This window comes from Rhinoderma darwinii, chromosome 1 (genome assembly GCF_050947455.1).
Source record: "Rhinoderma darwinii isolate aRhiDar2 chromosome 1, aRhiDar2.hap1, whole genome shotgun sequence".
In the NCBI taxonomy this organism is placed as follows: domain Eukaryota; kingdom Metazoa; phylum Chordata; class Amphibia; order Anura; family Rhinodermatidae; genus Rhinoderma; species Rhinoderma darwinii.
The window spans coordinates 98501081-98526898 of record NC_134687.1 but is presented as its reverse complement, the minus strand read 5'-3'; the positions used below and the strand labels follow the sequence as shown (position 1 = coordinate 98526898).

Genomic DNA, 25818 nt, shown 5'->3' with positions numbered 1-25818 from the left:
TTTAGCCCGCTCCCTCCCTGTTTCCATCGCTGTTTTTTATTTTCTTCTGCTCCCCCTTTTCCTGAGAAATTATGCTTCGTACTTCAGGTGCCCGATATGGTAATTCACTGTAGTTAGCCAATTGGACGTGAACTACAGTGAATCTCCCTAGGTGGAGCCATCTTCATTGCCTCTGACGCTGTCCAAACAGCGTGAGGCAGCTTAGGACAAATGAGTTTCATTAGAAGTCTTCTTCTCGTGTGGTCTCGCTGGGCAAGGCTGTCGTAAGCACTAAAAATGCATGTTAAAAACACCATAAAAATGTTTTAGACGTATAAAACCTGCCTGAACCAAACTTACACTGTATTAACTACCTAAAGCCCATTATAGGACATAAGTACATCAATTGTATTATAATAATATTTATTTATATCGTGCCACGTATTCTGCTGCACTTTACATTTCAGAGGGAACATGTACAGACAATATCAGACATTACATAGTGACAAAACTAATGAACAATTCAAACAAAATAAGTAATGGCCCTGCTTTCAAGAGCTTACAATCTATAAGGAAATAGGGGTGAAACAAAATGTTAAAAGTGCTTGTTCAGTACAATGGTCCAGCCATCTTTTATACAAAATAGGACAGAACACATAAAGCTGTCACTCAACCATTATCTGTGTCTGCCTAGATATTAAGTGCATTAGAGTGCAAGGAGTGTGGGAGAAACTGTTAAATGAAGGTGTAGTGTTATAGGTAAAATCATCATAATTAGGTTATTAATTGGTCAGTTCATAACCCTTTCTGACACAGAAAAAGCATCTGTTTTTCCTTACAAAATGCTTATCTTTGTCCATCAAAGGATGTCCACTCTCAGGCAAACGTTCAATTGGCCCTTTCCTCACCAAGGTGCCAGAAGTATTGATTCTGGTTTTATCACTAGGGCCTGTATCTAGCATCAGATAACATTCTCACCGAGGGTTGGAGGTGATTACCACACATCCTGACCAGGGATCAAAAGTTATGCAAAGGGATACCTGTTATGTGTCTGCCATGTGGACCTGGGGAAACATGTTAGATTGGCCTAAGTTCAAAGGAAATATGATTCATCAAGGCAAACCCCATCATAATTGATATTTGGAGTGACCCTCATAGGTAGTTATGATGAGGGAAAATAGCCCTCATATATATGTCAAATTCACAGCCACACACCCAGAGGAACTACCCGGAATTGGCTATTGACTAAAAACATCGATCTATTATAGTTGTGTTTGATATGCCCTGGTTGGTAAATGTAAGCACAGGTGAATGCAGGTAATATTATATTTCTCAGAGTTTCCTGCAAGAACACATGACCAGTTTTAGGTTTCTCAATAGAAGTATAACTGAATAAGAGGAGGAGTACGCTTCATTATCATATGAACAGTCTCCTCTCAGTGACATCACCAGCCAGTGGATTGGAGGGAAAAAATGGGTTTAAAATTCCAGGAAAAAAGAGGGCCAGTGTCAGTCGTTGGGAATCCATATCTCAGTTGTAGTGACTGCCCAGATCTTCAGCTGTCTCCACAGCCAGGATATCACTGCTGTACATCAGTAAGGGCCTGTTCACATCAGCGTTCCTTTCCGGGTTAACCACTCAACAGAAAGGCAAACTGAAACCTTAGCTTCCGTTTCCCTCACCATTGAATTCAATGGTGAAGTAAACCTAGCTAATGGTTTCAGTTTGTCACCGTTGTACAGGGTTCCGTAGTTTTTGACGCAATCAATTGCACAGTCGAAGGGGCTAACCCGACAGAAACCTCAGACGGAACCCCTCAGCGGAAAGGAAGGCTGATGTGAACACAGCCTAAAGTTTTGTTGTGTTTCTTTTATCCCTTTTATGTTCTTAAACTGTTTGAATGCATTGTAACGGTATGTATATGTTTTCACCTTTTAATCTGACAATTACGTTTTGTATTGCACTATTGTGTATTAAATTTGAAATATTAATAAGTCTCTTCCTTGTAGTCTTACAGGAACTTAATCTTCCAAAGGTGAAAAACATTACCTGTGTTAATTTAGAGTATTTTATGTTCCATTAAGATAACCTATGTTAGGCTTCGTTCACATCTGCGCCAGGGTCCCGTTCCGACGTTCTGTCGGAGCTTTCTGACGGAACCCTTGCACAACTGGGACAAATGGAAACCATTTGGAACGGATCCGTCACCATTGAAATCAATGGTGATGGAAACGGAAAACGTTGGTTTCCGTTTGTGTCAGTGGGGGTCCCGTTCCGACGGAAAGCTCCAACGGAACGTCACCCTGGCGCAGATGTGAACGAAGCCTTATTGTGACTAACTGGTGTTGAGGAAATATAGAAACATAGGCCCCTTTCACCTAGATAAGTATAGGTGGGGCATACTGTGTTATAAAATATTGGGATGTTGGAAACCTAGATGAGTAATTTAGCATAATTCTGTCATCATCTGTGGATTTATGTGGTTAATTAATAAGCTTAGTAGTGTAATTCAACCCTGTGACGTGACCTGAGAGCGGCAATTGTCACAGAAGGGGCTGGGTATTAAAGGGGTTTTACTATCAGGGACATTTATGACATATCCACAGGATATGTCATAAATGTTAGATAGATGCTGGTCCGACCTCTGGGACTCGCACCTATCTCTAGAACGGGGCCCCCTAAACCCCGTTCTACCGCTCTGTGTTCCCGCTGAAGCATGTGATTTCATGTTAGATGAAAGCAGCGTAGCCCCATAGAAGTGTATGGCAGTTACGGAAACAGCATAGCTCGCATGCCATCCTGTGGATATGTCATAAATGTCTCTGATTGGAAAACGCCTTTAAATTATAATGCGGAGAAAAGGACAGAAGTAATTTTATGGGATGTTATAGGCCGGTTTAAAAAGATGTGTTTTCAGGGCTCATTTAAAACTGTGGGATTTGGGAATTAATCTGATTGTCTGGGGTAGCACATTCCAGAGAACTGGTGCAGCACAAGAAAAGTCTTGGAGACGGGAGTGGGAGGTTCGGATTATAGAGGATATTAGATTGTTGGCAGAACAAAGAGCACAGGTAGGGCGATAGACAGAGATGAAGGAGGAGATCTAAGGAGGTGCACTGTGGAGAGATTTGTGGGTGAGAGTAATAAGTTTAAATTATATTCTAAAGTGAATGGGCAACCAGTGCAGTGACTGGAACAGGGTAGAGGCATTTATGTGGCGGTTGGACAGCTGGATGACCCTGGCTGTTACTGATCCAATGCAGCGGCCAGAGAGGTAGGAAGAAAACCAAGAGAGAGCAGCATCCTTAAAGGGAAGGTGTCATGATTTTTTTTTTTGTTATTATATTCCTTTTAATATAATATTAACAACAATTTTATTTAATTGTGTCCTCATTTTTTACTTTTTAATGTATTTTTACTTTTACTTCTCTATGGGGGCTGCCATTTTTTTTAAATCTCTGTATGTATCGATTAACGACACATACAGAGATGGAATACGGCACATACAACCCCATAGAGAATGCGAACGGGAGCCATTCCATTCTAAGAAGCGTACGCCATCTGTGTGGGAACGGCACATGCGCCGCTCCCACACAGACCAAAACGAAGCTCGTTCGTAGAGCGAAATCCGGCGCCATTTTCACGGACCGGAAACCGCTGCCGGACAGTAAGATGACGACTTCCGGACGCGGCTTCCGGCCATATGTTCAACGAAGCGAAGGCGCAAGGAATAGGAGTGTAGACCAGCGAAGGCAGCGGCAGGAGCAGGTAATTTATGTTTGTGTATGTGATATATGTATTATGTTCGTGTATGTTCGTGTTATACTGTCTGCTGAGCCCTGTATCTAATCCTCCTACAATGTGCAGTCGCTCACAGTGTAGGAGGTTTGAAGACATTCAAACCCCTCCTACTCCTGGCACTAGCCAGAAGAAGGGAGGGGGGATTGTGTGAGGACACTAGAGGAGAGTGTGTCCACCCAAAATCTGCAGCATAAATCAATGAGGTTGCTTTACCACAGTGACCATGCTGCAATTTTGGGAACTGATCCCTCTAGTGGCCAGCATATGGAAATGTTATAAATCAAGAGAGAGTAGTTTCCGCTAGATTTAGTCATCTGGAGATCATATTATGGAAAACTAATTATAATAATCATTCTGTAATATATGTTGTTTATTTTCAGCACAGAACTTTATTTATAAACTTGCTCTGACTATCCTAATCGCTACAATGTATTAGTATGTTGAATTTCAATACATAGATTCTTAGCTGTAGGAATATAAATGATCAATTCTGTACTCAGACTGTCAGATATATAAATTGTTCAGTTATATCTGATTACCTTTTTCTACAGTTAATAAGTCATTAACAATATTCTAAACCTCCCACATCCAATAAAAAAAAATAATAAACAGTATGCCTTGTGATCCCCAACAGGGACGCTTTTTATGATTAATATAGGTCATGATATACTAGTGTTCTACACAGAAAGGTGGTGTCATTCACGTGTGGTCCTTGGGCCCTGGGTTCTATGGTATATAGCTTTATGGAATGGAATGGGTGCAAATTGCCAGTGGAAAAAAAAAAATGTGCATAAGATATATCCAATTTGAGTTAAAGAGGTTATGTGGGGACCGAAAAGTATACTAGTGTACTCACTGCCAGCATGTGAGTGCACTCGCTAATATACATTCCGGTCCCCCGTCACGCTGATTATGAGATTTTAATTGATTTTTATACACTGCTAATACTTTTTGGTCCCCACGTAACTCCTTTAATGCAATACAGTGCACGCTTACATTTTTCTCAGGAGACATACATTATATTGACAGACTAAATGTTATTCTTCAAAAAACAAATGCCTATGACCTTTTCAAGGAGAGAACATGTCTAACTGCAGGCCCAGAATAAACTCTGTTTCACCTTTGCCCCGTTCCCACAATATGCTATTTTAGACTCCATTGACTTGCTTTATGCTATTCATATTGATAATAATTCATCGGACACAAATACATTTTATTAAGAGACATGGAGACAAAGTTGCACTGAAATATAAGGAACGTCACAGTCTGGGTAATGGCTCCCAGTGTAACTTTCCATGTTCAGTCAGCTATTTTTAGTCCTTGTTATATGATTTTGGATGACCTTGGTTTAATCCCACAAACAAACTACTGTATATTGTAGTTTTCTCAGTGGAAAAACAAGATTTAATACAATCTGCACAAGATTAGGACATTTATGTTTCATGACAAATTGGTTCTTAATGAAAATGTCCCTGAGATCATTTTCAAATACTATTGTGTGTTAAATATGATTCTGGAAAAACATTCCATACGTATAAACTTTATAGTCAATGGTAATTGCCCTTATCTGAACTTACACTCTCAGACGAAAAATAAACTGTACACCCAAATGTTTGCTTAGACAATCAATCAATACAGAGAAGTACATCTAAGAACAACGGTGCACATTAAGGAGTCCATACAGTTGCAAGAAAAAGTAAGTGAATCCTTTGGAATTACCTGGATTTCTGCATTGAATACTAATAAAAACTGATCTGATTGTTATCTTAGTCACAATTATAGACAAGTACAATCTAACTAAATTAATAACACACACACACACACACACACACACACACACACACACACACACACACACACACACACACACACACACACACACACACACAGTTGTATTGTTCATGTCTTTTATTGAGCACATTGAGTAAACATCATCAATACAGGGAGAAAAATAAGTTAACATGTTAATGGCTTCCCCAAGATCTAATTGGTAAATGGCGTTTCAATTAAAGAGATGAGATTGGGAGTGTGGGTTTCACAGGTGCTTTGCCTATAAAATAAACACACACAAAGCCTTGTCACTGACAAATCTGTTATTCTCAAGAAAGATTTAGTCTGAACCATGCTTCTAGGCAAACAACATTCAGAAGATATGATAAAAAGATGCGTGAGGCTTGAAAAGGCTACAAACGCATTGCTAAAGACCTGGGTATACATCAATCCATGGTTAGACATTTTAGAAATTCAGAACTGTTGCTACTCACACTAGTAGTCGCGTCCTGTTAAGATCACTCCAAGAGCACAACATGGTAATCCTAAAAAAAGTGAGAAAGAGCCCATGGGTAACTCTACAAACGGCAAAAACCTTTGTTCATGTTTCAACTATTGGAAAAATTGTCTCCTGCTCACGGCCACACTGTTCTTAGTGCGCGCGCACTCCGGACGCTTCTTAAAAGACCAGCATGCGCAAAATTCAAAAATATATCACCAATCACTGTTGCCCCAAAGACTATTTAAGGCACCTTCGCTATTCATCAGGTGCCTGAGCAATATTGGAACAACCTAATGTTATCCAGAAAAGGTTCCTGTATGCATCTGATCCTGTCTGCTATTGCGATCAGTTTTCAGGCTGTATCCAGTTGTCCATTACCAGCCTGTATCTAGTCTGCTATTGCTATCAGTTATCAACCTGTATCCAGTTGTCTGTTACAAGCATGTATCCAGTCTGCTATTGCTATCAATTATCAGCCTGTATCCGGTTATCCATTACCGGCCCACGTTCAGCCTGTTATTGCTATCTGTGGTCAGCAGTCCAGCTACCTGATATCTGCCTGTGACCAGCTACCTGCCTGTCCATCTGCCAGCTGACTGCCAGTGCCCAGCTATCCACCTGTGACCGGTGATCCGTTGTCAGTTTCCATCCGTCAAGGTAACATCTGCCAGTGCCTGTTTCTTGTCTGTTTGGCTAGCAGCTACTCCAACGGGACCACTTTAAGAGTTAGCGACATGGTAGCCTCCCCGCAGCGATTACCAGAGTCCTGTATAGGGGTTAAAGGGTGAAGACCGGGGGCTGCTTAAATAACGCCCTTAGAGGTGGCCCTTAGCCAAACCGATGTAGTAGCCAAGTGGGTCCACAAACCTGCTGGTCGTAACAAAAACACTGAACAAGAATGGTGTTTGTGGAAGGAGACCACAGAGGAAGTCACTGCTCTCCAAAAAAACATTATAGCATGTCTTCAGTTAACCCGAGACCTCCTGGATGTTCCACAATGATTCTGGGGAAAATGTTCTATGGAAGATGAGATAAAAGTGGAACTTTTTAGCACAAATGCACAACGCTAGGTTTCGAGGAAAAAGAATACTGCACACCAACATCTTATCCCAACTGCAAAGCATGGTAGAAAAGCATAATGGTTTTGCGCTGCTTTACTGCCTCAGGGCCTAGATGCCTTGTGATCATTAAGAGAACTATGAGGGTAATATTTCAAGAGGTTTACACCATTTTTTTCTGGCTAAAGAAGTTTCAGATTTTGGTGCATGACATAGTTGTGCTAAAAATTGTGACTATTTACGTTTGTCGCCACTTTCCGAAAGTTGCCAGAATGATAAATGTATTATAATTTATGCCAGAAAACTGTCAAATTACAGCAGAAATCTATGTCCGCTCCTAGCTGCCGTCGATTTCAGTCTGGGGGCGTAGCAAGGTAACCCCCTCTACTTTCCCTTCCCATCTGACATATAAAAAAATAATAATAATACACATTTATACTAACCTCACCACTCTGCTTCCCTTCTACCCACTGGGACCACTCCAGCTTCATCTTCAAGATGTAGCTCATTCAAAGTACTGACGCCGGGCGTCTTACTAAATGTGTCCCATCTTACTCTAGAGAATTTTATTAAGACTTGTGCTTCATACACCAGTCTTAATAAATCTTCCCTAATGAATTCAAAGCAGTCCATGACCTCAAGCAACGTTGAAGAAACGATGAGTGATGCAACAAGACAATGACCCAAAGCACACAAGTAAATCAACTAAAAAATGGTTGAAAAATGTGATTTCCGTTATGGAATTCTAAGTCAAAATCCTAACCTTAACCCTATCGAGTTAATGTGATATGACCTGAAGAGGACTGTGCATGCAAGGTATAACAGAAATATTGAGGAACTGAAAAACATTTGCACAGAGGAATGGTCAAAATTTCTCCTCAATGGTGTGCAAATCTTATTTGCAGCTACAGGAAACACTTGGGGAGGTGATTGCTGCTAAAGGGGGATCTACAGGTTATTACATTTACTTATTTTTTCTCCCTGCACGGTTATTGTTTTCTCAATATGCTCAATAAAATACATGAACAGTACATAATAATCAGATAAATAATAATCTAATAAAACATTTTATTAGAAATCAATGCAGAAATTCAGGTTATTCCAAAGTGTTCACTTACTTTTTCTTGCAACTGTATATGAAACAATTTGACAGAACTGATTTTAAAGGGAATGTCTCATATAGTCATAAACTAAGCAGCTCCAAAAAAATCGGTCCTAGTACAAAAAATTAATGTACGGTGCTTAGTATCCCAAAATAGATCAATGCTCCAAATATAAAACTAACAAATCTGGTGCAGGTACCAGAAGAACAGTAGGAAGAAGTCCAGATGCAATATATTATATACCCTGCTCTCCAGCATAACCCAGATTTAGTCCTAATTTTGAATTTTTATTATCTTTAGATCTGCATATCACCATACAGTGATCTCAATTATGGCTGTTAAGATCAGGACGTTTAGACAGTAAAAACAACAATTGCAGAAAAATATTCTGCACTGACAATCCATATAGCAATGTAACATTGGGGCAATAAAATAAAACTTACATATTTTTTTTTATGATTCCCACAATGCATTGTTATGGGCAGCATTTAAAACTTAAAATATTATAGAGAATTAGCATTTGTCTAGTTACATAAAATTAGAAAAGGTACAAAGAACTTTACACTAGCATCTAAAGAGGGGGGGGGGGGGAGTGAACACTTTGGACACACAACCCCTTTCAATTTGCCCCATTGAGAGATATGGAGGTTACAGAGGTCCACTGCTCAGGACCAAATGGAGAGCTGCTACAAGGAGTGTCTCTCATTTTGGAGGACTTTATGTCTCCATATGTTACACAAACATTAACTGGCTACAGAGAGTTCTAAGTCATACCTCAAGAATAGTAAGTGGGAAACCCAATGACATTGAAGGAAATGGCTGCTGAATAAAGACAACCCATTTATGTATATTACCACTAAAATCCAATACCTACAATACAACCTGTTTATTCACTGTAAAAATCTTTCGAACATATGAAAATATCTCAACACGTCAGAATGGCTGGAATATTTACGAATCCTTGGACACGTTAGCTCGGAGGTTGACGTGTATCATTCTTTATATTCACAAAAATGAACTAAACGTTGGAGCAGCACTGTGGCTGCTAAAACCAGTAGGGCAGGTGCTAAGCTTCAAAAAAGGAGTGACCTCTCCTTGTAAGATATAATACCAAATAATGAGAAAGGAAGCAGCACTCAAAATCCATGCAACGTTTTACCTCCTCGATGAAGCTTGAAAATGCCTTCATTGAGAAGGTGAAATGTTGCATTGGATATCTGGTTCATCAATTCACTTTAATTTTGAGTGCTGCTTCCTTGCTCATTTTTTTACGTCTTTATATTCAAATATGCAGCAATTAAATACATAATATAGTAAAATATTATGAAAATTAATACTCAGCCCACTGAAGCTTACAGAAATTTTGCGCAAATTTTATTTATGACTAACGAGAAGGAAGCTTGACACACTTTATCTTTATTACGCTACTATAAGACGTTGGCCATGTGGTAGCTACTGTAAATAATTTTATTCTAATATCTTCTTGTATGGACCCATTTTTTTTTTTTAGCTTTGATTCCTGTATTAATCCTCAAACTTGGTTTTATTATAGAAGTGATATTGTCTAAAGTTAAAGGGGTTCTCTGAGAGTATATGAATAAAATTAAATGAACAAAGCATATACTGTATTAGGACATGTTTATCAATGCAATTGTGCCAGATATCTGGTGCAATTGCATTGGAAACAATGGCATTTAGACTGAATGCAATATTTCTCACATTATCTGACACTTCTGCTTCAACTTCTGTGACTTACGCACGGAAGCTATGCTCGGTACAACCGGGGGCACGGCTCTACTGTGTGCATGAGACCTTACAATGGAAGTCATTTTTTAATTTATTTTTTAATGAACAGTCCCCAATGCGGATAATGAATAAATGTAATACAATGTTCACAATTAGTAAAACCTTAATGATATCAAAGAGTTTATAAGGGTACTTTATAAATACTTTTAACATTTGCAGTTTGATCATCGTATTTCATTACAATTTCATCACAATTGCTCCGTCTTTCACGCTAGAAAATAAATAAATAATAGAAAATGTATCCAATCCTGTCCCCTAGGTTCTTCTTGTACACATGTAGGAATGCACACAAGATGTAGTCTGGTTTTACTCTGATAAAACTCACATGGTGTCAATGTCAGAAGCTGTAGTGTATAATGAATCCACCTAATTACTAGCAGAAGAAAAAACTCTTCCATGGCGGTAACACAGTAACTGCGTGGAAGATTTAATACAAACTGAACATTAGAAATTCCACATTTACAAAATGTAAATATTATTACGTGGCCTATGTGCTATAGCTGGATGTTACACATCAGCCATTTATGTTCATGTCAACAATGGTCCTGTTCATGGGATCTTCTAACTGCTTTTGCCAAAATGCTGATAATGATCCAGATGACTCTTCATAAGCTTATTAAGAGGGCCATAGACTTTCAATTACAATTGTCAGATCTCATCTGTTTTAGTCGAATCCACTAGACCTTGTTCTTCGCGGGCTGCCAGGTGAAAGCCGGAGGTCTGGTGTGAGGGAAACATGGATCTTGCAGGATGGATTACTTCCATCCACAAGCCAAGGGATAAGTGGGGCTGCTCCTTCTCCATTGAAATATGTAAATTCAGCTGAGCAAATTTTGCATGCTAACGAGTAAATACGGGATGATATACTGTGGTATACCGTGCTGATCAGTAATCATAAGCCTTTAGTCATTGCAATGTATCCACAACTAAAGATGAGATTTCACTTATAAATATTACCTCTACAGATGCCTTGCATTAAAAAGCTTTTATCCCATCAGTTTAATTTTCATTATAAATAAGCATTTCCTCATGTATCAGAGATGTGGCATATGGTAAAATAAAATAGGTAAATGCAGAGAGTTGGCTAATGTATGATGATTGTGTAGCATTACATCACACAGAGATTATGCTGACTTCACTACCTCCAGCATTTCAAGATCAGCTGAATTTTATTTGAAAGACCATCAAAGGGATGAAATATATCTTCCTAACTCACAATATGTAAAAATCGGAATAAATCCCTACATCAATTATCCATCTCAAAGCAATCTAATGCAATGTATGAAAGAAGGACTAATACTTTTTAAAACTAGGTAGCTGTAAAAAGTGTCCACAATACAATTTACAATTAATTTATTGTACACCATATGCACTCTTTGCTGCAATTTGCAATAGGATTATGGTGCAATTTTGCTTAGTACTGTACGTCTCCCACAATGACTGTCACCACCAGCCTTCCAGAGGACGTAAATGAGCAAACAATCCAATATTTATGGTGATATTGCCGATTATACAGCTTCAGATGTTTCCAACCACACTTTGGAAGGATCAGTGGAAAAATCCACTTCCTTTAATTCATGCCCTAAAAGAATCCATTATGGCCTGTTATCCTGTTTATGGTTTAATTACATGTCCATTGTTGCTATTATTGTGAGTGTAATAAATTGGTTTTATATTTCTTATGTGATATACCTTATGTGATATGATGTTATAATATGTGTGGTCCATTTATATGCGAATAAAGAAGTGGATTTCTCCATTGATCCTCACTGATGTAAAGATCTGAAGTGTTGTTGTACTGTATTATTAAGTCCTTTAGTTTCTCAGGTTGGCGGTGCGAGACGTTGAGGAATATTTATTAGTAGAGGTGGAGTAGTTTCACATAGCAGCTTTACAGATCTTTTTATAAAATAAAAGAAGCACTCTGATGGCCGGGTGTAGCTATAGGGGTTGCTGAGGCCACAGTCGCACCCAGGCCCTGGTGCCTAAGGGGGCCCAAGATCCTTTCTGCCACATGAGAAGGCGCCAGTATTATTAATAGCACCTCAAATGGATTATTAGGGCCCAGGACCTAATTTATCGCTATGGTCAACTGCCCCTCCTTTCCCTTGCATCAGTTTTAAAAAATATCCCCCACTGGGCCTCATTTAGCAAAATTGTGTAACAGAATATCTAGTCTTATTGCCTATAGCAACCAATCAGAGGTCAGCTTTCATTTTCCAGAGTAATTAAAGAAATGAAAGCTAAGCTCTCATTGGTTGCAATGAGCAACAAAGCCAGTGTTCGTTTTAGACGGTTTTGATCCCAATTACATTTAGTAACATTTAATCATTTTGAGAATATATTTTTTATCCAATTGTTGCAAGTTGTTTGTGGCCATTTAAGGTAGTCTCTCCTTATAACTTATAAAATGTACAAGCTAGAAGGTAGACATTCAACGTGACATAAATATAGAAATGAAAGTAATGATGTATATGCATATGAAGAATTATAAGTTATTGGAACGATGACTCAACTCTATATTAAGCAAGAACAGACATGAGATGAACTCTACGTATGTGAATATACCCACAGGGTTTTTCAAAGGTTAAACTGGTAAGATTAAGATCTCTTTATCTGAGAAGGTTCAGTAGACTAATATTTTACATCACATGAAGCAGTTCCGGTTCAATAAAACATAACGAAGAACTCATTTTTTTCTTTGTTTCAATTATAGGGCCATGGATTGTAACACTGTTGCTATCTTATATGCATGTTATTTTTGACATTCACAGACATATAGTTAAATATATACATACTGGTGACAATAGCAACAAGTGGCAATGTGCCAATGTTGTATTTTCTTCTAAAAATAAGTTTTAGTCGGCTGGAAGATGGCGTTACATAATTTCTCTCCTTACCACAGACATACATTTACCCGATATGAAAGATATCGAGCATTTTACTATTACACTGTGCAGCTATTGCAATACAAATAATAAAGTTTTTAACAGATTGATAACTAGTTAATTATTTGGAACATTTATCAGACATGCATAAAAATCCAACTCTACAGATGACCAATAAAGGGACATATCTCAACTTTATCCCTTTCAATAGACTCAGCCTCCAAATATTGGAACCAGAGAAGGATATATACAGTATATATCCTCTAGATATTCAATTAAGCCTAAGGCTTAAAAACCGGCAAATTTTTAGTATAAACAGATTTGTTTGCAAGTTTTGTAAAATAATTTCTAGGCATGTTCTAGATCAGCTTCTATTAAAAACCATGATCACTGTACTGCATTTGCATCTGTTTTTCAATGCTGTGGATTTTCCTAACTGAAGTCAATGGTGAAGAGAAACAGCAAAGTCGTGACCGATAACGCTTGGTCCAGTGTCAGAAAAAAGACCGTTCTGGTTACAAATGTGTCAATGTGAATTTCAAAAATGTCATTGACGTACATGTAACATCTCAATGTTGCAAAAACACAACTTTATGCTAGATGTGCTTAGGAACTTACAAACATTAGGGAGGCTATATATATATATTTAGACATACATTACACTATCATGGAACTCTGTTATGACACATTCAAAAGAATGTTTTAGCAGGAAAATACATGCATTGGGCTGTGGCATTTGGCAATGTGTATTACAAATACTTTGAGAGAATTCTACACCCAGAAGAGAAGACATTCTAGTTTAGGCTTGGTGAAAAATGTATGAAAATTAAACGTGAGGTGAGAGAAGCTGCACCCTATAAAACACCATTTATAAGGTGGCTGAAGCAACACCACAAACATTTCACAACTGACTTTGTCATGTTGCTTTACATCATGTCCATAAACTTTGTGTTGCCAGACCCATCATATATCAGGACTAAACAGGCTTTCAGCTGCATTGTATGTAAACAGCAGAGGAAGATGTTGCACATACATTAGACTGAGTAATGACACCCTCCCTGATCTATATTGTGTGACGAGTAACTGATTTATATCAATGATCATATAAAATGGGCAAGAATTATATGAATTAATTAAAGAGTATAAAATACAGATCCTTTACCATGTAAACTAGTTCATATTGCAGAGCTATCTTTTATGGTGGCTCATTGTATTGTAAATCCTAATCCCTAGTGGCCAACAAACAACAGGAACCAGCAGAGCATATTCCTAGGGGTCAGAGAAAGTAAAAAGCAAATGGGCTAAGACTGAAAAAAAAAGATGGGGATGAAGTCAGGACATTAGAGATCAATAGATAAGTTTAAGGACAGATGACGTGTTGTAACAAAAATGTTTACATTTGTTAAAAAGAAAGCTTTCTTTATTAAAATAAATTTTTCAAGTCCAAAATAAAAACGGAATAAAATTAAATAAACATTTTTTCAAACTTAAATTAGTGTCATATTAATAATTATTATTACATGCCACTTTGTATTGCAGAATGGGAATACGTATTATAATAATGATGTGCTAATTTGTATCACTAAATAGGTCACAAAATGATATGCTGTGTTAACGTTATCCCGTGACACAGAATGGTATGATTACTTTTCCATCTTTTATAATAGAATACCATTATGTTACTGTACTGTGAATACTATTTCATGACAAAATACTGTTCTGTAATGTAAAACCTTTCGACACAATTTTTCGTCATGTAATAATTGGATGATACTATTCGGTTTTGTGAAATTTTGGTTTAATTGCATTCTGCACTATATTTTGTGTTTACAAAATGCATTTGACACTATCAAATGTTCCATCTGCATATTTAACCCCACAACGAATTGCGATGTTAAAAGAGATTGTATGTGTAGCCATGAAAAATACACCGAAAGAGGTGTAAAAATAATTACATTCCAGTTAAATGTAAAAATTATATGTGGAGATTTGACTTAAAACCTCTGGGCCCCCTCTGCCACCAGGGAGTGGGTGTAACTGGTACCTCTGCACCCCTATAGCTACGCACCTGATTACACGTACAGTAACTTTCCTTTCATTTAAAGAGAATCTTTCACCAGCCTATACATGTGCAGCTGAGTGCACTATGTATTACACACTGCTGCACAAACCTTGTGTCACTATAAGAGTATGTTCACACAGAGTGTTTTCAGGCGTATTTGGGGGGGGGGGGGGTTTACGCCTTGAAAAACGCCTGAAAAGACGGAAACAGAACGCCTCCAAACATCTGCCCATTGATTTCAATGGGAAATACGGTGTTCTGTTCCGACAGGGCGTTTTTTACGCCTCGTTTTCCAAAAACGGCACGTAAAAAGACGCCCGTGAAAAATAAGTGCATGTCACTTCTTGGGACATTTTGGAGCAGTTTTTCATTGACTCTATAGAAAAAGCAAAAAAAAATGGCCGTAAAAAAAGCAGCGAAAATCACGAGTGGCTTAAAAAACGTCTGAAAATCAGAAGCGGTCTTCCCTTGAAAACAGCTCCATATTTTCAGATGTTTTATAGTGAGCGTGTGAACATAACCTTAACTATGTTTCTAGCCTCCTCCGTTATTTAGATATCGGTGCCGTTATATTTGGCGCCTGATATGTAAATAACCGCCTCAACTGTCAATGGGGTCTTTTTTTTATTGTAAATGGCACAGGGGTGTGATACTTAGCGCTCTAACACTGTCCAATCAGCTACGAACAGTATCAGAGCGACTTTTGCTATGCAAACTCTCCTGCAAGATCAAACAGTTATTTACATATCGGGCGCCAAGTATAACGGCACCGATATCTAAATAACGGAGGAGGCTAGAAACATAGTTTATAGTGACACAATGTTTGTGCAGCAGTGCCTATTACATGGTGCACTCAGCTGCATATGTATGGGATGGTGAAATGTTCACTTTAACATAAATAGGGTGTTACTGACGAGTATACAAAATGTACAAAACTACCAGGAAGACAACACAAAATAAAATGCAAAATATGCAAAATAAACATATCACTGTTTTTTTAATCAGAACAGTAAAAAACATTCTCTATACAGAAATAACATCAAAGCTATTAACTAAATACACAAAAACAATACCAAACATGGCAATTTGGTTTTCATTCTTGAATTATTTATTGTAAATTTCAGATACCTGAAGCATATCAGCAATATTTGCATTTTCAAGGAATCCTGCATAAAAATCTTATATGAGAATAAGAAAAATATGTATGAAAGAATGTTAATAGTGCAATTATCACCAGGCGATGATAAGCACACATAGTAATAGCAATACATTCATGTTTCCATGAGGTTAACAGAACAAAATGTGACTTTTTAAAAGGCGGGGCTTGTCCTGTTGTGACATAAAAACAGTTGAAAAAATTGTGATTGGTTTCCAATTCTATGAAATACTTTTTGTTGATATGTTTATTACAAAGTGCAATTGTTTACTTACATTAAGACTACACACATCTATGACTGTCTTTTTAAGAAACAAACTATTTCAAAGTGTCATTTTGGGCAAGAGTAGAAAATGGCACAATGGCCCATTTTTGCTGAATTTGAGGAAATTTCTCCCAACTGCAGATTTGATTTTGGCTCAGACTAAATGTGAATATTTTCACTTCTTGCATAACATCACACTTCACTAAATCAAGCTTCTAATGTATTCCAACATCACGTTAGGAATTAATAATTCACACTTTACAAGCGTAGAAGGCATAGTCAAAAGTCTGAAAACAAAATCTCATACCCACAAAGCAACTATGTCCAAGTGCACTACACAATATGTTGTTCATCAGGAAATAAAACACAAGGTCATACCATACTTAAAGAGGCTCTGTCACCACATTATAAGTGCCCTATCTCCTACATAAGGAGATCAGTGCTATAATGTAGGTGACAGCAGTGTTTTTTATTTAGAAAAACGATCTATTATTACCACGTTATGAGCGATTTTTAGTTTTATGCAAATTAGTTTTTTAATGCCCAACTGGGCAAGTTTTTACTTTAGACCAAGTGGGCGTTGTACAGAGGAGTGTATGACGCTGACCAATCAGTGACCAATCAGTGTCATACACTTCTCTCAATTCATTTACTCTGCGCATACGGACACTGCGTTGTTCACTATGTGCCGTCTTATGCTGACACAGTAACATTACTGAAGTGTTTAGACAGTGAATAGACATTCCTTCCAGCCAGGACGGGATGTCTATTCACAATCCCGACACTTCGCTAACGTTTCTGTGGTACTTACAGGAGAGCAAGTGTAATCTCGCTGTAACCTGTCATTTACAGTGAGATCTCACGAGATTATGCTTTGCTCTGCTGTAAGTACAACAGAAACGTTAGCGAAGTGTCGGTATTCTGAATAGACATCCCGTCCTGGCTGGAAGGAATGTCTATTCACTGTCTAAACACTTCAGTAACGCTAATGTGTCAGTATAAGACAGCACATAGTGAAGAACGCAGTGTCACTATGCACTGACTAAATGAATGGAGAGAAGTGTATGACGCTGATTGGTCACTGATTGGTCAGCGTCATACACTTCTCTTTACAACACCCACTTGGTCTAAAGTAAGAACACGCCCAGTTGGGCATTAAGAAAGTCATTAACATAAATCTAAAATCGCTAATAACGTGGTAAAAATAGATCATTTTTCTAAATAAAAAGCATTGCTGTCACCTACATTATAGCACCGATCTCCTTATGTAGGAGATAGGGCACTTATAATGTGGTGACAGAGTCTCTTTAAAGAGAACCTTTCACCTGCCCATACATGTGCAGCTGAGTGCAGCATGTAATGGGCAGGGCTGCACAAATCCTGGGGGCACTTTAAAAAAAATTCCTATCCTCCTCCATTATTTAGATATTGGTGCCATGATATTTGGTGCCTGATATTTAAATAATCCCCTGAACTGTCAATGGGGCATGTAATTGGCAAGGGGGCATGTAACATCGCTGTCCAATCAGCTACGGACATTGTCACAGCAAGAGCTGAGGGGGGAGAGCGTGTGCACGCTCTCCTCAGCTCTCTGCAGACAAGCTGAACAAGACTGTGTGATCTCTCGCAAGAGATCACACAGTCTTGTCCTTGTTTGCCGAGAGCGAATGAGTAAGTGAGTGAGAGCGTGCGCCCGCCCGCCCGCACAGATCCGATGTCGCTGACGAAGATACTCCCGCTGCCATGGAACAGAAGAAGAAGAATTCACATTCTTCTTCTCCTCTCTCCAGCTCTTGCTGTGACACTGTCCGTAGCTGATTGGACAGTGTCACAGCCATGTTACACGCCCCCTTGCCCATTACACTCCCCATTGACAGTTCAGGGGGTTATTTAAATATGGACCGCCAAATATAAAAGTACCGATATCTAAATAGTGGAGAAAGATAGGAATTTTTTTATAGTGAGACAAGGTTTGTACAGCCCTGCCTATTACATGCTGCACTCAGCTGCACATGTATGGGCAGGTGAAAGGTTCTCTTTAATAAATGCAGAAAAAAACTGAGATGTACAGAGGGAATTTATAAAATATATATTGATTATATCCTAACTGAAATGTAGCCCAATGGTCTTTTCCATCTCTAAATTCAGAAATTATTGCAATTGAATATTAACTGAAAAGATCCTAAAGATCCTACTATCTTGTCAAAACAGCTATTTTATCCACATTAAAGTACAAATCAATATGGTTTTTTACATCTTGCATTGAAAGGCTTCCTTCACATGAAGCCATATGGTTTATGCCAATAATAGAATCAGATCTCAACAGAGGAAAGCAGAGAAATATTGAGATGGAATTTTCCTATCTAAAGCATATAATATATAGCATTTATATTTATGGTCCACAGGACCATGGGAATAAAGGTAAAGAGTAACGTGTGGGAATGATCCTTCAATCCATTTGCCATATCTTGGACAATATTTATGGTATTGGGAAATGACCACATTCTTTGCTTCATTATTTTAAAAGAATTCTTCATCATTTAAGATTCCAAATATGGGTGGTCAGGAATGGCTGCCCTTATGTGCTCTTGCCCTTGAAGTGAATATCCGCTCTTGAAGACCATTTTTATTATTCAAAAAAGTGCAGCTTTCTTTGCTAATTATTTTCTTAATATATCTTTAGAATTGTCAGAGCTACTTGTATGTTTCTCTTATACAGAACTCCGAATACCCTGCACAGACATAGTATAATGATAAAACTCTGGCTCCTTGCAGCCACCAATAGGGGAAAATTAGTAGGTTACTGCATACTGTTTATACATTGGTCTCAATAGTAAAATAGTATGCAGTAAGCTTCAAAGCTCCCTCTATTGGTCACTGCAGGCGGTCACATTTTCATCATTTATCTTTATGTCTATGCAGGGGCTTTGGAGCTCTTTACCAGAAAAACTAAACTCTGACTGCTATGAAGATAAACTAAAAAATGAGTTGCGACACAATTATGGACCTAAAAAGGACATGGTGTTAAAGGTGGACATTTACGTGCCGCGGTATCTTAGGTTTACAAATTTTTAAATAGAAGCACAAGATCATGTAGTACAGATAAAAAAGGTAATTCTCTGCATTTATTAATCAACATATTATATGTATTACCTCGTATAGTATGTGGCCACATACCTAAAGGTATTGTTGTGTCATATAATTCTGTATTCATATCTAACACTGATCATTCTATGTGCTTGTAACATATTGCCTTAAAACTAGAGCTTAACACAACCATCACTAACTTGTACCTGTCTTACATTAAAGGCTATGGACACCTTTGAAATGAAAAAAAAATATATTTGTACATATATTAGTGTTTACCTGAAGTTAAAAAACATTTAGGCTGCGATCTGCGATTTCTTCATTCAGTTTGCAAGCTGCTACAGTTTCAGACATTTCTCCTGTGGGCGTCTCCCTGCCAGTAATACATACTGGATGTGAGTTCTGTGTATCCAGGATGCTGCTGCCTTTACTAGTTCCCATATATAAACACAGTTTCATTCCTATACTGCATTCTTCTTCTACAGCCCAAGAGGGAACTGTTCTTGGTTGTGCTGACAGATACTAATGGGTAAAAATTTGACTTTGCCATGCTTAGTGTCTGTAAGCTCTCTCCTTTCTATCTACGTGAATAGCCTGTGTGATTTATCCCCTTCCTTTACAGACTGCCATGTGTAGTTTACTCCCTATCTTTAACACTTGGATGCTTTCTCCTCTCTCCACACTCTGATCTGCTGCGTACAACCTCCTCCCCCTCCCTGTTGCTATCTCTGACACTGAGAGAAGGGAGGGGCAGAGCAGAGGGAGCAGATGATGTCAGCCCAGAAAGGAGCAGTGTGCTGTCAGATTCAGCAGCATAGCCAGCTATTTACAGGAATCACACAAACTTTACAGCAGAAAAACGGTCGGAAATATTTAATGAAGACTATTTAGAAAGTTGCTTAATTTAGCATTTAAGAAGCAAATGAACTATATAAACATTTTAGTGCAAATGTGTCCATAGCCTTTAAGCTTAGGGTGTGTCCACAAATTCTAACATCTATGATGTATCTGCTAAAACATTAGAGGTCTATAGCTATAGATATACAATAAAGTACAGTACTAAGTAGACTTCCATTTTCAGGTTCTTCCTTCTAATTAATTTAAGACCTAGAAACATGAAGTCAGTGCAATACTGATGGTAACTTTGCATTATGAAACAGAATCCCAATTGCAAAACCCAAAAATACCTAGAATAAAAAAATAAAATGTTTTACACATGGATACTCTAGAGGTGTGATATGGAATCCAACTGAACATTATTGGTGGTTTATAGTACAAGTCTCAGTTTTTTATTTTAAACATATTTTACATGGTATAAAAATATTAATCACAGTGCGCTTTTACATTGTTATTGCTAAAAAACAGAAATGCTGCACAATATTTTTAGTGGAAATAAATTATATAGTCATTATCTTGATAAAAAAAAATATCACAGGAAACCATGAACTTGCTTTGTCATTGCACATGACCGATCATGTCCTTAAAAAACGAAAAAAATAAAAAAAATATTGGTCGATCTTTAAGCAAGCTCGGGTCCCATTTTACCTACTGCACAATGCATATGTCCTTCCTCCACATATGGTTTCCAATGCAAAGGTAGATCCAAAACGCATAAGTGTTCCTTATTTTCAGAGGCATATGGACAATGTGTTCTGTTGTATCTAGTTCATGTGTGGTCTTTTCCAATATGTGGGTACACAGCGACAAACTTCTTCACTATAATAGAAACCAGGATCACAACGTTTCGGTCGAGTTGTACAGGGTGGTCTGTAACAGCTACAAAACGAAATAAGAATTAGCCGTGAATTACAAATGTCATTATTCTGATGCACTTGTAGTAATGTACTTACACTCCTCAACATTGAAATTGCAACACCAAGAAGGAAAAGTTCAGGAATTGTGGAAATCACAGGATTGATAGACAAGTTAATGATATGCAAATGGTAAAAAAAATGGAAACAAAATATTCCAAACATCTTGATTTATTCAGTAATAAGTATGCGCGCTTAGTGCAGAAATACACGCACTTACACGCCTTGGCTTGCTATCAATGAGGTTATTAATGGTTGTATGAGGAATGTTATGCCACGCTGAATGCACTTGGGTAAATCATCAAGATTGGCCTCTGGCTGTTCCCTTTGCAATTGCCGACCAATGAAGTCCGAGATGTGCTCGATGGGAGACGATCCCTTGTGAAGGCCCCTTCATGGCGTTGTCCACGTGCTCTCTAAACCAATCTCTGGCTATCATTGCGTCCGAGACAAAAGCGGTACACATAGCTGAAGAGGATAGACCTCCGTTCCAGCCTCCATTGCCATCTTGCTGTGCACCATGACAGCCTTTGAGAGCGGTGGCATGTGGTCAATAGAACACCTGTAGCTGGACATCTGGCTCGTAGCCCAATGTCGCACAAACGCCTTCGGATGGTTTGTGTCATACTAGTTGATGCCCTAGGCTTGGGATGTGATGTCCAATTTCACTTGCAGTACAGAATAGATTACTACGCACCATTCTTCCAATCAGATGATCCATTCGTGCAGAGGTTTGCATCCACGCACTTCTTGCTGTCATTCCCATTTGTTGTTGTTCTTTCAACCCCCGGGACACGCAACGTTGAACAGTGCTGACATCTCGGCCTAGGTGCGCAGCGACCTGCCTGAGTGATAAACCAAGGTCTCTCAATTCAAGGATTCTGTCATTCTAAGTTTGTGACAAGTGGCGATAGCTGGCACGTCGACGAAAAGGAGGCATCACATAATCATCCCACACCACTTGATCAGATTTTTGAGGTTTCTTGTGGCTAAAAAACTTTGCTTTCAATCTAGCGTTTATGTCCCTTCTGCATGCCACAGATTGGCAGGTGTCACAGCCAGGTGCTTGAAAATTTGATAATTTGCAAATCTTAGCGACACCTGCTACTTCCTCGATTTGCATAACCTTATGGCTTGCCCTTCCTTGTGTTGCAATTTCAATGTTGGGGAGTGTAGTTTGCAAAGAGAATATCAGCAGAAAATATAGTAGCCAGTTAGATGCTTGCTTAAATTTTCTTTAAAGCAATAGAAAAATTATTGTTTGGATGAGGGGATGTAGATATAGGAGGTAAGAAGATAGTTGCGCACAGGCCCTGTTGCCTGAGTGGGTGTGAATACTCCTCTGCCACATAAGAAGACAACAATATTATAACGGACACATGGGAGGTGGGGAACCTGTTTACATATATTGCATTGGGTGCCAGGAGCTTTAAGCTACACCTCTGCTTGGATATATTTGGCTATTGCCATTGATTACATTTCCATAAGTTTTAATTGTAGTTCTAAAATGAATGCAATAAAAGCACTACTGATACTGTCTTATTTGCCCATAAAGTGGTGCATATACCTAGTTCATTAGAACATTAAATGAGTATAATACAATGGTCTACATTTGTAAAGAAACAATTTTTTTGTGTAAACTGTGATAAAAAATGTGCTAACGGTGAATTCAGCCAGCAATAAAAACAATGAAAAATTGTACACCTGTTGAAATGGCTAAATTTATAGAAATGTCGATATGCATAAATGTAAATACAATTTTTTTCTAGTCTATACTAGCTATACTAATATACAAATATACTGAATTATTGCATTTGTGGAGTTTAGTTTGCATGCAGATTTTTTTTCTAATGAAAATATCAATTAAAGAAAAACACATTCAGTAGAGTCCTATACATAACTGTGGACGTAGCCATAGCAACCAGAATGAACTGTCTATATTGCAGCTTCAAAAGTAGTAGAAAATGATGCACTATAAAAATGTTGGGAGGAATTTATTAAGACTAGCGTAAAGTAAGATGCAACAAATTTATTAAGAAAAGAACAGCTTTTAATACATTTGTTGCATCTTTTGCTTTCCGTGCGCCACTGAGTGAAATCTACGCCAGCCAAGAGCTGATGTAGATTTCCGCTATGATTTCTGCCAATTTCTGGACTAAGGTGTAGTACACGACTCTGGCTGCGGTGGCCCTGCTATCTTCCACTAAGTTCCACCCAGTAAATGGTGAGAACATCACAATTTTTGCGGCTCCTGAGCCATTTGCGACTTTTCTACACCAGAAAACTGGCGTAAAAAAAATGACAAATTCCCTCCAAAGTTTATATTATAAAGTTACCTTTTTTTATGCGTAAACAGATTTACATAACTTCAGTAAATTTTAAAACAAAACTCAATATTTGACACAACATTCCATCCATATACCTGCATGTTTGATGGTTGAATCTCTTTCCTCTAAGAAAACATTTGTTTGGGGTTTCTACACATTCACATGCACATTTGATAGGATTTAGTGGCTGGTGTTTTGGGCAAGTCTTTTTACACATACACTGGCACCTTTCTTCATCATACTCTTTGTTGGATCCACAGGAAGTTGAAAGAAGTTTGTTTTTGCAGACACATTGACAAGAAGTTCGATCCAGCTCTTTATGTGGCCCACAACTTGAAGGCAACAAGCCACCTTTACATATACATTGACAGGTTTCTTCATCTAATTCCTTGTTTGGACCACAAATGTCATGGAACGCCTGAGAGGAGTCTATGAAAAGTAGAAATAAATATGAAGCTAAAATATAATCACAATTTTTCGAATATATTGTTCACTGTGATAAATCTATATGCCAATTCCGTGTGTAATCATTATACCTGCAATAAGACAAGAACTGGAAAAATACCCCCCTGCCCACTCCCCTGGTTACACTTGATGTCTCTTTTTAACGACAACATGTAACAGTATATATTTATGTATGAATATGTCTGGATGGTGGATCCAATGTAATTATTGTGCTATCTTTTAACAAATGCAGTGAAGGATTCACAAATTTGCAGACAAAGTAGGGATGAGGACATTAGTAGAACAGGCTCAAAATGTAATGCTTAGTCTGGCCATACACATTAGATAGCTGTCGGCTGAACGCTGGTTCGGCTGATAGCTATTCCTCCCGATCCCCTATACAGATATACACTCGGCTCGGCCGAGCGTGCATGTATTCTATATGAGGAGAGGGGAGTAAGTCGCTGTCAGACACCTTTTGCAGCTGTACTTTTCCACTGAGAACAAAAGGATCAGGCATGTTGAGACTGACTGATCCTTCTCTCCCCCGACATGTGCCGTCAGGGGAGAATCGGGAAACCCCATAAAGATTAAATGGTCGACCGACATTAATCTTATGTGTATGGCTACCTTAATTGCAGTGCGGTGACACATCCAAAGTTATCACATCTGTCAAATCTTAAAGAACGGAGCTATTGTCATAGTATCTCTCTGTGATAGTACAATAACTGGAGGTTGAACCAAATCGTTCTGTTATAACTTTGCTCTCTGTAACAGAGCTGTGCTTCAGAGAGTTTGGTGGCACAGTTATAGTAACAATTGGCCACCTGACTGGACATTGCATCAATGGATGACAGTGGACGAGACGATGGACCAGAAATAGAGAACTGTGTAGTACCAAGTGACAAGAAACGCAAAGGGTCAAAATTGGTCACCAGGTTCCAGACAAAATGCACCTGATAACTACATTATTGGGTCTCACAGGCCTTGTTGAGAGGGAGTGGACACCAATAGGTCACCTTAGACTAGGAGTAATATTAGGAGTAACTGAACACTTTGCTCTCTTTGCTATGACTAAGAGCCAAGGGGGCTCAAAATGCATAAGCATTTTTTTAGAATACCGATTTAAATGAAAAAATAAACAGTACTGGACTTCATCTACCTTTACTTTGCTCTCTCCTGGTCGAAACCATTATAAGTTTTCTTCCCAATCCCTAAAATAATTCAGTTATCCTAGACATGATCCATTTTAGGAACTACTTCTTCACTTCTCTAAAGTGTACAAGAAAAATGTGTTTCCTGGAGAGAGCAAATGTTGAGAAGAACAATACGTTTTGTGTTCTATATTTTGCACTATACACTATGAGGTAAGGCAGTAAATAAATACAGTATCACAGTAAAAAGCATAAAGGCAAGTCTGATTATAGATTTTCTTATATCTTTAGTGGTGATGTAATAAAATGTGATCAGATTCATAAAAAATGTTCAACCCTGAATAGATGGATGGAAGACACAGGAAGAAAAGGCGGACATTTAGGACACTAAGCATATATGTTATTATAATGAGATCATATTGCGCTGCTTTAATTTTCTTATCTTGATAATATAAGAAATTGTCAAACGGTTACATTATTCATGATAACAAAAACATAAAGGACTGATGTGATATTACGTCATTACTAATACGCATAATTACCCAATACAACACATGATTTATGATAGAGATGATACATAACATATGATCATGACAATTATTCC

General features: G+C 38.1%; 1 protein-coding gene across 1 annotated transcript in view; it reads right to left on the bottom strand.

Moving 5' to 3' along the window:
* Positions 1–18395: 18395 nt before the first annotated feature.
* Positions 18396–25818, bottom strand: part of VEGFC (vascular endothelial growth factor C) — a 184251-nt gene continuing 176828 nt past the window's right edge. The window contains exons 6-7 of the mRNA XM_075849652.1: positions 23712–24045; positions 18396–21254 (exon numbers count right to left, since the gene is read on the bottom strand). Coding sequence (XP_075705767.1) covers positions 21140–21254; positions 23712–24045 — 449 coding nt within the window. The 3' untranslated portion in view covers positions 18396–21139. The remainder of the gene's footprint in view (positions 21255–23711; positions 24046–25818) is intronic.